This window comes from Gadus macrocephalus, chromosome 12 (assembly GCF_031168955.1).
Source record: "Gadus macrocephalus chromosome 12, ASM3116895v1".
NCBI lineage: Eukaryota > Metazoa > Chordata > Actinopteri > Gadiformes > Gadidae > Gadus > Gadus macrocephalus.
In genome coordinates this window covers 14,066,698-14,081,255 of record NC_082393.1, presented here as the reverse complement: position 1 = coordinate 14,081,255, position 14,558 = coordinate 14,066,698, and the positions used below count along the sequence as shown (strand labels likewise).

Below are 14,558 nucleotides of genomic sequence, written 5' to 3'. Positions count from 1 at the left end.
AAGTGCTCTTTTCATAATATGTCCAAAGGATCTTAATCTCTGCAGGAAATAGATGTCTGTTGTATCTTTTTGCAGGTAAATTCTATGAGGTCTGTGATAGATTTTCGTCTATCATGACACCCAGGTATTTGTAGGTTGGGACTTGATTTCTGAATTATGGATCTTCACTGGGGACAGTTGACGAGTAGATGGTTCTCCAAAAAGGATGTTATCTGTCTAGTTTTTATCACACCATTGAGTAACCAATCCACATTGCCCTGGTACAGTATATAGTCCTCGGATTGGGTGAATAGGGTCACTGGGGTGGAGTCGTCAAGTATTTTAAAAGATATTGATTTGACACTGGTGGTGCAGTCTGAAGCGTACAAGGTAAACACCAGGTAACATTGAATTCAATATCGACCAGGATAGACCAACGTTACAGATATGGCCGGGTAATTATAGGCTATGTGCTAGTTAAGAGCTTTAGAACTAGATTAACGTATCTTCAGTCACCCGCTAAAACGGCGGTAGTTATGGTGTGATCCAGATGCCTCGGACACCAGCCTTACGAGCCTTAGAAGCCTCCCAGCTTTCTTGCGGCATTTCACAGAGGCACTAGTCGCACTTTTGACGTCATTTTTGCACTTTTTGATGTCATTAGGTAAGGCGAGTTTCAGATGAGGCATGCGGCTTTGTTTGCCATGCATCAGAATGCATTCTGGGATGAAAAACGTCAGAAATACCTGTTATAACTTACGATGCGACGAGTCACCAGGGGCCTCTAAGAATAGTCAAATCTCCTAACCTTTATGCCTCCTTTCCTTAAAGGGGACCTATTATGCTTTTTCGACTTTTATGACCTATAAACGTTGTTATAATGATTGATAGTCATGTTTAACCATACTAAAGTGTCAAATAATGACGTACATGCATTCGGACGTATTCCCTGCTGACTGGGGTGGCTGTGCAGAGCGCTATACACTCGGGACAACGTTTGCGATTCACTTGTTCACATTTCCGGGAACTCATCTACGTAGAGGCACTCCTGCCACGCCCCCGTATGCCTGGTCAAATCTGCCCGCGCGCGCGCTTCAAGGAAGGTAGCCAATCACAACGGATTTGGATTGGCATGAGGAGGGCGAGGGGGCGGAGAAGGACGAAACCGAGCGTTGACAGAGAATGCTGAAAGCGCCCAAATGAGAGGAAGAGTTTCCCGAAAATCTACATCGTTTTTTGTGTATGGTTAACCATGAATATCAATCATTATAACAACGTTTATAAGTCATAAAAGTCAAAAAAGCATAATAGGTCCCCTTTAACCTTTGTGGAAAACAACATCGGGCCCTTCGAAAAGACAGCACTGTTTCAATTGAATTCGACTTCACTCTTCCCATGACGTCATTGCTTGGCGGCGGGTATTGCTGACCTCTAGCGTCTCTAGTGTGAAACTACAATTTTCTGAAGATTGACTTAAACAAGCGCTCTATGATCCATACGTTCTTGTCGCATTGACAGTATTGGGAAAGTTCACTTTGTAGTTCAAAGTTCAGTTCAATCAATCAATCAATCCTCGGTATTTATATACCGCTTTCTTTCTCATATGGCTTCCATCCCGAAGGGATAAAAACCGAGCGCAAAGCGGTCTGTACCTGATAGTGTTTGTTTTTTTTGTTTTTTTTGTTTTTTTGTCGCGTGTCATCGGTTGCTGGGGTCCAAAAATATAACCAGCTTTTCTTCTTTTTTTTTTTTTTTTCTTTTTTTTGGGTAAAAAATATAAGAAATAAATATAAAGAAGTTAAATAGTTCGAGTTAAATATTAGAAAAAGCTCTCTCGAAAAGATGTCCTTTTAGTCTACTTTTAAAAATGTCAGAATTTACAGAGTTTCTTACATTTATAGGTAGATCGTTCCATTTAGAAGTCATTGCGTTAAATATATCTTTACATTTCTTTTTTTCGTAAACAATATTAAGATCATCCCTTCCAACTCTTAGTTCTCTAGTAGGGCTATGCATAGAAAAGCTTTCCGCAATATAACATGGACTTTTTCCAGAGACAACATTGAACATTAGCAAACTGAGTTTAAAATCTATCCGATCTTCGATGGGGAGAAAGTGGGCTTTCTTAAGGAACTTGGAGGTGGAGCACTTTTTAGGAACGTCATAGATGAGGCGAACAGCTTCATTTTCAACTTTTTGCAGTTTCTTTAGATGACATTTAGGAGTCAGTGCAAGGAGACTGTTGCAGTAATCAAGTTTCGACAGTATCATGTTGTGTACAAGCTTGATTCTCATGTCAATACTCAGTGAGCGCTTAATCCTTCCTAGATTACGGAGATGGAAGTAACTAGCTCTGCACTTCTCTTGGATGAACTTGATCATGCTGAGTTTTGAGTCCAGTGAGACGCCAAGGGTTTTAGCGACGTCGCAACTGTCGACATTGGAGTTATTATAGAGTATAGTGAAGCTTAGGTCTTCTGAGTTCCGCTTGGACTTAACAAGGATCATTTTTGTCTTATCGGTGTTGATCTTGAGGTCATTTTGTACCATCCACTGTCGTATCTCGAGGAGGGATGCTTCAATGTCTTCTTTTGTTTGCTGGCTGCTCTGCATATCAACACTGACATACAGTTGGGTATCGTCTGCGTAGATTTGTATGGAGATGCCATGCTTTTTTGCCAACCTTTCAAGTTCCTTGACATAGAGTATGAATAGTAGGGGACCTAGCAGTGACCCTTGGGGGACTCCAAAGATCAGGTCAAAGATAATACTTGATGCATTCTTTATCTTGACTCTATAGGTTCGCTTCGTCAGGTAGGATACAATCCACTTGCACAGTTCACAAGTTCATCGTTCCAAAAAATGAACTAGTTCAAAGTTCTTTTTTTCAATAGGCCTATGTTGATGTGAGCTATTATTTTTTTCCGGTATTTTGAACATTGAGCCCCGGTATTTTGAACATTGAGCCCACTTTATGGTTTGTCTAGGAGGAAATAAAGTGGTTGAATCAAGTATCGTAGCGAAATACAGTTTATATCGTGTTTTATTGCACATTTAGCGCATTTTGTAAGTCTCATTTATTTCTGTTGGAAGACTCATTGCTCGTTGGCCGGAAACGGAATGGGGGGGTGTTCAGTTTGATTGTAGTCTTTTCGCTCGGTTCTAGCAAGCACCCGGGAACAGTGCATACTTCCGCAATCCACCAGTGCTCAGCGGCCAAGCCTGGTATTGCAGCTGTTTAAGCGGGCTATGGACGGGTCCCTCAATTCAAAGGACCCAGAAGTAGATATCTCCGTTCACTCCAATACAAGTGGGGAACAGGAATGTGTCCCCGCAAAAAATGTCAGGATATCAATCAAAGGCTCATAATTATCTTCATGCCATGTCCTAAAAAAAATTACGTTTTTTCTTTTCAAAACGCCACCTCAAGCGTTTTATTAGCCGTTAATTATTTTTTGCTGGAGAAGGAGGGGTGTGCAGCTGAAAGGAGTCGTTGTAACTGTCTCAGAGACAGTCTGGACATTACAGAGATTTAAATATGTATTTACATTAATTGTTTAATTCATGATTTTATTCTTTGTTTAAAAATGATTTACGTTGTGCTGTTAAAAATAGATATTGTGTCATTGCTTTATGTTAAGAGTTTGTTTAAATATCTATCCCAGGGAATTATGGGAAAACGCGCCAAAGGAGATATAAACCCAGTCACGGACTCATGGGTTTCAGAAGAAGATGGACTCTGTATTAGGTTTATGGCGCTAACGTTGTCACGTTGTTTTTTCTGTTTATTAAAGTTTAACGTTTTAGAGAGAGAGAGAGAGAGTTTAAAAGGAAAATAAATATACAAAAAGACATCAGTATGAAGCGTGGCCGTTTATTGAACCTATGCAGCTACAGTGACAACGACCCGCCAATGTGGCTAAGTAGGCCTAGGCTAGGTAGAAAGAGTTAGCCTAGCTCTCAGTTCGAAGCAGACGTTGAGAGAGTGGTCCACTATCGGAGAAGGAGGAGAGCTTCGACATAGCTGACAACCGGCTAACATCCACACCACGGCTCCAGAGTTGACCTAGCCTGCTGTTGGCTCTTGGACAGAGAGCAAGGACACGGGACACGTTCGCAGAGGACCGGCGCGCGTGCCAGAGAGCAACGTTCGCAAGCAGCACACCGGTTTCGCGACTCGACGAGCGGGGAGCGGCGTCCACAGACGTCGCGGCTGTTTGACGGCTCGAGGAGCAGAGAGCAACGTTCGCAAGCAGCGCACCAGTTTCACGGCTCGGCCAGCAGAGAGCACCGTTCGCAAGCAGCTACCCTGCACCAGGATATGATTCGGCTCGGCCAGCTGAGAGCGACGTTCGCAAACAGCACGACTTCATCCCACCTCGCCGCAGTAAGCCAAGCAATGCCTGTCTAGTCTACAAGGTCTTTCTGACTGATCTTCGGCGTAGGCTACAACGGACGACATCAGGTTTGACCATGCTGACCTGAAGTTTGAGAACGTCACGTATGAACATTTGTAAATTAGAGTGGACTTGATTGATATATCAGTTGATATTACCAGAGACATTAACAGCCTAATGATTGTTCCTACATTATTTTGCATTTTGTTTAAAGTGGTATTGCATTTTGATTTAAAGTTAAGCATTTATCTAGTTCATTAAGATATTTTGAGTGTAGCCTATATAAGTTAAGCATTTATTTAGTTCATTAAGATATTTTGAGTGTACCCTATACAAGTTTAAAATAGATATCTTAAGTTAAAATGTCAGTTCATGGAGAAAAGTCAGAAGTCGATAAATTAGAAGATCCTCTCAAGAGTGAACAGTGTTTACAACCTGATGCCACTTCAATAACAGTTGGCCCAGGGCAAAGAAAATCTAGTAGGGAAAGAAAATCAACCCCCAAAATGCTAGAACTAAAGGAACAAGAAATAGGTCAAAGAGAGCACAAATTCACCAAGCTATATGAATGCTGGAAAAGAGAAGTTAGAACTACACGTGACAAACTTAAAAATGATTGCACTGAAGACGAGTTAGCCGACATGATGGATGCGGTAGAGGGACTTGAAAATCAAGTTAAAGATGCATATGAAAACATACGATTGCAATTAGCACCTCCTCATCAGATTCGAAGAAAGATTGATTCTTGTGTAGCAGTAACAGTAGATTTGATGGGTCTATTGAAAGTGCGTATGAGTGAAGTGGGTCAAGAAGAGTTCAATGAAAAGGGAGAAAATGCTAGACTTCACATGGTGCTTGATAGAGAGTATGCACAGTCTATATTTGAGGCATCCGTGATCGAGCGTACAGCCCCTAGCCTTAAGTCAAGCTGTTCATCAGAGCGGCAGAGCATCACCGTTAAAAGAGCAGAGTATGCTGCGCAGTTAGCCGCAAAAGAAGCAGAAGTACAAATGGAGGATGCAATAGCTGCTCAAAAACAAGAACTTAAAAGACTGGAAAATCAGAGAGATCTGCAAGTAATGGCTGCTAAACTTAGAGTGTACTCTGAAGCTGAAGGGAGCGAAACTCATGACAGAGGTAGAGTAGGGCAGGTTGAGACACCTACTGGTCCTTTAGTACCACCTGAAAACATAAAGAGAGAGCAAGCGTGCAATAATAACGTTGAACAAACGAACACTGTTAAATATGAAACACTGTTAGTACAAGCCCTACACGATTCAATGGTCCTCACTAGACTTCCTGCTCCCGAGCCCTCAATTTTCTCAGGGGATCCACTTCATTTCTTAGAGTGGAGTACGAGCTTTAAAACATTGATTGAGCGACGATGCACTAACGCAGCAGACAAATTATTTTATCTGCAAAAGTACATTGGTGGTGAGGCACGTTCTGTGTTAGAAGGAACCTTCTTTAGAAAGGATGACGAAGCTTATGACCAAGCCTGGGAGACACTGCAAGCTCGCTACGGTCATCCCTTTGTAATTCAGCGTGCATTTAGAGAAAGGCTAAATAACTGGCCAAACATAGGCCCCAGAGATTCAGGAAAGCTAATATTGCATATTCTCGAAGAAAGTTGTCCAATCCCGGGTTGCTTTAAACTCACTTCATTTATTATAAAGTCGTCGGCATGTTTCGGCATGGTAAGTGAAGCTATACGGAGGGAATTGTAGCTAAAGAGTGGAACACGTGTGAGAGATAATAACTCTGGCTACTATGGGCCACGGGCAAAGGCCCGTGACCCTTCGCGGGTGTCGCTGAAAATCTCTCTGGTCTCTTCACACTGGGTGCACAGGTAAGAGACCGTTAAGTGGGCGTGGCCTAGTGGGCGTGGCCGGGGTGCCATACTGGCTTCGGCTTCTTCGTATATATAAAAGCGCTGCTATCTGTGGCTGGAGCAGCCTCCAATAAGGTCTTGCTCCCCTTGTGGCTATGTATGGTATTTACGGCTAATATGTTTGGTCCTGCATCATTGGGTCTATGTGTGGGTAGCTTAGATTCTTAAAATACGTAACAATCCCTCCTTGGTCATCTTAGATGACCATACAATAATATTTTAAATCATAAACACCATTTACCACACCGAAAACATAGTCAAATTAGGATCAATCATCAACACCATCAACTGTGTGGAAAACTCTTGAATAGAGGAAAAAACCACAATGCGCTCATAATACTGAGACGTCATTCACCTTGTGGGTCTCATTGGGAATACAGGTCATTATTTAACAATACAACAATGAACATAAATCTTGTTATCATACAATCGCATGGCCAAACAGCACACAAACAAAACCATCCATAGAAATCCTGAGCTAATACTTTTGGTCATGTGCTACAAGGTCATACAATTTTCATCATGTGCAAAAGTAAAGTAAAAATTGGTAGTCATAATACAATTAAAAAAATTCAAGATTATTGATAGCCTAGCATGGATTCGGGTGGTTCATGTGATCTTCGTGCATTGGTTCGCTGTTGCATGTGGGTGGTTTTGGGCGTTGTTATTATCGTAGCCATTGTTTCTTCTGACGCCGTCGGGCCTGTAATTCATGAACCCAAGACTCGTCCCTCCTTGTCAAGGGCTCAACTCAGAGAGGTTACTCCTACATCATGGGAGCCTCCAAACAGGTTCTCCGTCGTCGTCGTGTCAGTAACAGGTGGCCTGTAAAACAACCGTCTCAAGGAAGATCAACAGTACCATTATCAATGCAGCGATTCAGAAATAACGGGTTGCACTGGCAACCAAGCAACACTACACAATAACAAACATAGTCTGGTATGGTTGTTTTAAAATGTGTTATTCAAGTAAATCCGGGATATTGATTATCTTAAATACAGTTGATTCTACTAGAATAGTATAGGTGTGACTATTCTAGATATTACAGCTGGATAGGGTCGGGCCCCTCAGGTAATGTAAGCCTGATCTGAGGGATTGTAATTGTTCTACAGTATCTACTTTGATTTAATTTCACACTACATCCCTCCTTGCGCATTGCTTCAGCCATGCGCATTGAAAGATGTAAAAGGGAAATAACAATGTTAAAATTTGCATGTGCAACATCACTTCTGTGTTAACCGTATCTCATACTAACAGTTACCTTCATCATACTACCCGATTGTCCTACACTAACTATGTATATTGGATGACCTAATCTTCATTTATTCTACCTATTGCTCGCATTTGATGTTGTCCACACTTTGATTCACTCCTATGTACATCGCATACCACATCAAACGTGAATACGCCTTATTAAATCGCCACTTTCTGCATACCACATCAAACGTGAATATGTCTTAGCAAAGTGACTTATTTTATAGCTATACATGTCCCGGACACGTTCATTACTATTTCCAAAACAGTTTTTTTAGCTACGCAGGTCCCAGACCTAACTATACCATTACATGAACAGTATTTATTATTATAATTATCTAGTTTTTTGTTGGTCAACATCAAATCGATACATTAATTAAACCTTCTGACTTACCGACCTACCCGATTTCTCCCTGTGTGAGCCCGCGAATGACAACTCTCCCGGGGCCTCCCCATGAGCCCCACCGTTACCACCTCAGAACACTGCAGGAACGATTAGTCGATTAACGTGTGGCCCGGAGGCTCCCAGGAAGTGCCACAATCCTACGTCTTGACACCTGGTGAACCTTCAGCTAGGTCAATCAAAACCGTCTAAACTAGTTAGAATAAAGAGTCATTCAAACTTACAACAATTATGCACATCTGGGTATTAAATATATGGTGATATTCTACAAACTAAACAAAAACTGAACCTAAAAGAAAAATTCAGAAGTTATCGGTTGAAACAAATGTTATTGTAATTGAACTACAGCAGTTGAGCTAACTCCCGCCTTGTGCACCGGTTAAAACCATGAATGCCGGGCATCCATCACTGCTTGGGTTGCAAAGGCCTGAAGAGGAAGAACAAATTTAGTACAAATGTGAACATTTACAGATCGTTTAAACTATTAATGTTGGTGAATCAAAAAACATTGATTACAATCTACACAAATATTTGCGTGTTTTGCCGATATCAACTAGGGAGTGGCTCTCTGCATTTCAGCATCCAGACACACAGACCCTCAAATATACAAACACTTAACTAAATTTACATGTTGGTTTCAACACATGGCTAGGTGTGAGGGTGGGAGGGGGCAAGGGGAAGCAAGAACAATAAGACAAGAACCTCAACCCAACCAACAACAGCGAGGCCACTTGCCTCTCTATTGTTAGTTAAATCGAAGCCCCCGTCCCACCGCTCCCGATCTTCTCTAAGCAATATGAATAAGGAAGGGTAGGGGGAGAGAATGTTTGCAGGGACAAAGGGTGGGGAGGGGGGGATCTGACGACTGGACCTGTGGACAGGGGGATGGGGGGGGGGGGGGGTCTGACTACCGGACCTGGAAGACTGGGGCAAGGGGAGTGGGGGGGTTTCATGATAGGATCTTCTGGGGAGGGGGGGGGTGGAGGGGGAGAGAGAGAGAGAGGGGGGGGGGTGGAGAGGGAGAGAGAAGGGGGGGGGGGGAAGAGGAGAGAGAGAGAGAGAGGGGGGGGGGAGAGAGGGAGAGAATGTAACACTGTAGTTGGGCTCCCCGCTGCTCTTGGTCTCTGCAAGACCCAAGATGGCGGACGTCTGGACAAAGGAAACCCACGTCACGAAGACGTGCCGTCTCTTTAACACCACGTGGTTACACTCTACGGCTGCGTTCTATACTAATCAAAATTGCACATTAGACTTAACTGAACCGGGAGGAATCAATCCAATTTGGCCAAGCCTCCGTTTTAATATGCAACTAAGCTAGATTAACGTTAAAAACCTGACCTTTCCTCCCCCCACCGTAAAGAGTTTGGAAGTTTATGGTCGGTAATAAATAAACCTTATAGTGGCCCGGCTTAACTTCGGCGCTTTCACTATTTACCTTAAAAACACAGGTACAGACACAGAGACAGAGACAGACAGAGACAGAGACAGAGACAGACAGAGAGACATAACACACCGGGGGTCCCTTTGTGCAGGCTACCATTGCCTTATCAAACAGCCAGGAGAGCCCAGGTAAACAGGGGGGGTGGGGAGAGGGGGGGTAGAAGAGGGAGAGAGAGAGAGAGAGAGAGGGTGGGGGGGGGGGGTGGGGACTTCACGTGTGTAGGGGGTCAGGGGGGCTTTTAACAATTCATCGTCTTTAATAACAAAATACCAACAGACTTGAATGTAAAATGTTTTGTTAAGTCGAGGTCTAAGCCTCTGGAGCAGCATGACCGGACGGTGGCTAAAACAAACTTACACCTAAATGTTCTTATAACCAATCCTATTTCAGATTAAATCTTTAAGACAAAGAGTTCTACTTACCTCAGACGTGCGGGCCTGTTGAAGTTGTTTTAGTGTCGCGGCCGCCGGGATTTCTCGGGACTTCCTTCCAAACGTCGGGGTCACCATCTATTGCATATTCTCGAAGAAAGTTGTCCAATCCCGGGTTGCTTTAAACTCACTTCATTTATTATAAAGTCGTCGGCATGTTTCGGCATGGTAAGTGAAGCTATACGGAGGGAATTGTAGCTAAAGAGTGGAACACGTGTGAGAGATAATAACTCTGGCTACTATGGGCCACGGGCAAAGGCCCGTGACCCTTCGCGGGTGTCGCTGAAAATCTCTCTGGTCTCTTCACACTGGGTGCACAGGTAAGAGACCGTTAAGTGGGCGTGGCCTAGTGGGCGTGGCCGGGGTGCCGTACTGGCTTCGGCTTCTTCGTATATATAAAAGCGCTGCTATCTGTGGCTGGAGCAGCCTCCAATAAGGTCTTGCTCCCCTTGTGGCTATGTATGGTATTTACGGCTAATATGTTTGGTCCTGCATCATTGGGTCTATGTGTGGGTAGCTTAGATTCTTAAAATACGTAACACTAAGACAGTTCAGTGACTTCTTGTCAGCATGCAGCAAAGCCATGCCACATGTGAAGGGATTGCAGGTGCTGAACGAGGCAAATCAGAAAATGCTTCAAAAGCTTCCAGATTGGATTACATCTCGTTGGAATCGTCATGCAACAAAGCAACTACAACAAAGAGAAGAATATCCTACATTTAAAGAATTTGCTGAGTTCATGGTGCAGGAAGCAGAAATTGCCTGTAACCCCATGACATCACTTAATGCTTTAAAACATGTGGAAGAAAGGCCCTCTCGAGATATTAAGCGTTCACAAGCTAATGCATTTATCACAGACATCAATGCAACAGATAGTGCCCAAAAGAACAGCTTTAATGAAAACAATGTGTCAAACACATCCTCCTACTCAATGAAATGCACATGCTGTGGTGAAGGTCATTCCATCCACAAATGCCAGACGTTTGCCAGTAAGCCTGCAGAGGACAAGAGACAGGTCATATTTGACAACAATCTCTGCTTTGGCTGCCTTAGAAAAGGGCATAGCTCGAAAGACTGCAAACAAAAGGCTACCTGTAAAATATGTAAGAAACATCATCCAACGGCACTACATGAAGACCGTCCACCAGCAGATAGAGTTCCAAATGTTTGGCAGGTTGAGGAGAAAACATCTTCCCTGTCTTGCTGTGCAGATAGAGGTGATGGTGGGAGCACATCTATGATAGTGCCCGTCTGGATTTCTTCAACGAAGACTCCTGAAACAGAGAGACTTGCATATGCTTTACTTGACACTCAGAGTAGTAACACCTTTGTAGATCAAGAGGTGTGCCAAATGCTAGGAGCAAGCTCAGAGCCAGTAAAGTTAAAGCTGAACACTATGATGGGAAAAGACTCCATTATTCAGAGTGCAAGAGTTAGCAGTCTTAGAGTAAGAGGGCTATCATCCAAAGATTGGATCAACTTGCCGCCTGCATATACTACAGATTTCATTCCCCTTGAGCGCTCCCACATTCCCACACCAAAAACTGCTGAGAGGTGGAATCACCTGAAAGGAATGGCACAGAAAATACCAGAATTAATGGACTGCAAGGTGGGACTTCTCATAGGCTATGATTGTTCCAGAGCATTAGCTCCACGCTCAGTAATTACTGGAAGAGATGATGAACCATATGCCATCAAAACCGACCTGGGCTGGAGTATTGTCGGAAACTCATCTCGAGGTGCAAGGTCAACCGAGGTAACTGGCCTGTGTCACCGCATAGCAGTCAAAGAACTTCCACCATTGACACCAGCTACCGTAATCAAAGCCCTTGAGTTTGACTTCAGAGATAGTAACCACCGTGAAAGGAGCATATCACAAGATGATATACACTTCATGCAATTGCTGAACAGGACGGTTCATCAAAACGCAGATGGGCACCTGGAGATGCCATTGCCCTTTAAGACACGCCCACAACTGCCAGAAAACAAGAGGCTAGCTCTGGTGCGACTGAAACACTTGAAAAGAAAACTTGATAAAAACTCAAAATTCAAAGAAGACTATGTTCGATTCATGGAGGGCCTATTCAATGATGGCGATGCGGAAAGGGCTGAAGACGAACTTGTGCCAGGAAATGTGTGGTATGTCCCACATCACGGGGTTTACCACCCAAGGAAGCCAAACAAAATAAGGGTGGTGTTTGACTGCTAAGTACGAGAGCACAGCGTTGAACGATCACTTACTGACTGGACCTGATCTAGCAAATGGAATGACGGGTGTCCTCTGCAGGTTCCGCAGACATTCAGTTGCAGTTATCTGTGATGTTGAAAAGATGTTTCATAGGTTTCATGTGAGCCCTGATGACAGAGATTTCCTTCGTTTCCTTTGGTGGGAAGGTGGGGATACGAACGCGGAGCCAAAAGAGTTTCGAATGAAGGTACACCTCTTTGGAGCTGCTTCTTCACCTGGCTGTGCAAATTACGGACTGAAATATCTTGCCAGTCAGCATGAAAGGGAGTATCCTGCAGCTGCCGAGTTCATCAAGAAGAACTTTTATGTTGATGATGGCCTAGCCAGTGTGGAATCTGAGGATGCAGCCATCCAGTTAGTGAGAGAAGCACAAAGCCTGTGTGAAAAGGGAAAATGCATCTCCATAAGTTCATTTCAAACAGCAGAGAAGTCTTAGAGTCAATCCCTGAAAGCGAACGGGCAGGTGGAGATCAGGATGTGGATCTCAGCCTCGGAGAGCTTCCCATGCAGACAGTGTTAGGAGTAAGGTGGAGTGTAAGCAGTGACAATTTCTCCTTTAAAGTCAGCCTCGATGAAAAACCAGCGACACGCCGTGGAATCCTCTCCACTGTAGCCTCAGTTTTTGACCCCCTGGGCTTTCTGGCCCCCTTTCTGCTGCTGGGGAAGAAAATACTGCAGGAGATGTGCCAGAAAGGAGTGGGATGGGATGAACCACTGCCGAGAGAATTAGTGCCACGATGGGAAAACTGGCTGAAGGATCTGGAAAACCTGCCAAGTCTTCAGATACCAAGATGCTTCACTCCTATTGATGTTGGAAAGATCCAAAGAACCGAACTGCATCATTTTTCAGATGCGAGCTGCAATGGCTATGGCCAGGCCTCGTATATCCGAGTTGTAGGTGAGAACAAAGTGCACTGCTCTTTAGTCATAGGTAAGGCTAGGGTCTCACCCACGAAAATTGTAACCATACCTAGGCTAGAATTGACAGCTGCAGTGGTCTCTGCAATAGTCAGCAGCATGTTAAAAGAAGAGCTAGAGCTTCATGTGGACGAAGAATATTTCTGGACCGACTCCCAAGTGGTCTTGGGCTACATTAACAATGAAGCCCGTAGGTTCCATGTTTTTGTAGCAAATAGAGTAGAGAGAATCAGAGAACTAACTGACCCCTCCCAGTGGTACTACGTCAGCACTGATCAAAATCCAGCTGATCACGCCTCCAGAGGCCTCAGTGTGACCGAACTGATTAACTCAAACTGGCTTACTGGTCCAGAGTTCCTGGGGGAAAGGGAGATAGTCACACCAACGTTAACTCCAGAGCTCATGGTGGGAGACCCTGAAGTAAGGACGATACAGGTTTTACACACACAAGTAAAGAACAAAGAAAGTTTTCTAGTCATGCTTGAGCGCCTTTCAAAATGGCATACTGCCTTAAACGTTGTAGCTCGGATCAAGCGCTTAGCAAAAAGAACCAAAGAGACCGGCTCAGTCAGTGTTGAAGAGAGAAGGAGTGCCAGTCTGGCGCTCATAAATCGGGCACAAAATCAGTGCAAATAGGAAATAGGATTCTAGACAAAGGGGATCAAATGCTTACTAATTCATCAATACTTGCACGTCCCATTCATAAATTAGTTGTACTCATAGAAAGCAAATGAGATGTTTGTCTGTAGTTCATTTAAAACCCCCATACAGTTATAGTGAGAATCGAGAAGGCCATGAGTTAAAGGTCTTACATGTGTTCATAATTGATTAAGAAGTTACAAGATTTATTTGAATGTATCATAAATTATAGTAACTGGTGGGAGTGTAACTGTCTCAGAGACAGTCTGGACATTACAGAGATTTAAATATGTATTTACATTAATTGTTTAATTCATGATTTTATTCTTTGTTTAAAAATGATTTACGTTGTGCTGTTAAAAATAGATATTGTGTCATTGCTTTATGTTAAGAGTTTGTTTAAATATCTATCCCAGGGAATTATGGGAAAACGCGCCAAAGGAGATATAAACCCAGTCACGGACTCATGGGTTTCAGAAGAAGATGGACTCTGTATTAGGTTTATGGCGCTAACGTTGTCACGTTGTTTTTTCTGTTTATTAAAGTTGAACGTTTTAGAGAGAGAGAGAGAGTTTAAAAGGAAAATAAATATACAAAAAGACATCAGTATGAAGCGTGGCCGTTTATTGAACCTATGCAGCTACAGTCGTAGTGAAACAAATGTTGTTTCGACCTGGCATCCGAGAGGGCCTAGTTCAGTGCTCCGTTAACGTGTCCGATTTTTAGACTGGTTCAGCTGCTGCTCAATTACTCTCACGGTCCTCTGCTTGCGATCATTGTGATTCACCATATATTGATCCATTTATTCAAAAGATCCAAAGACAAAGAACAGGTGCATTACAGTATCATTTTATATTATTGTTAATAGTCTAATTAACATTTCAGCGTTGGTATTTAATTTTTCATTTGCTTGTTTAGCGACAGTTAACAATGTTGGTGTATTACAATTATTTGTGT

The 14,558-nt window shown here is 43.2% G+C and overlaps 1 protein-coding gene across 1 annotated transcript; it reads left to right on the top strand.

Moving 5' to 3' along the window:
- Positions 1 to 10,420: 10,420 nt before the first annotated feature.
- Positions 10,421 to 14,210, top strand: LOC132468987 (uncharacterized). Its single transcript, XM_060066893.1, has 2 exons — positions 10,421 to 12,740; positions 13,360 to 14,210. Exon 1 carries the CDS (start codon positions 10,428 to 10,430, stop codon positions 12,003 to 12,005), a length of 1,578 nt encoding a protein of 525 aa, XP_059922876.1. The 5' UTR covers positions 10,421 to 10,427; the 3' UTR covers positions 12,006 to 12,740; positions 13,360 to 14,210.
- The last annotated feature ends 348 nt before the right edge of the window (positions 14,211 to 14,558 follow it).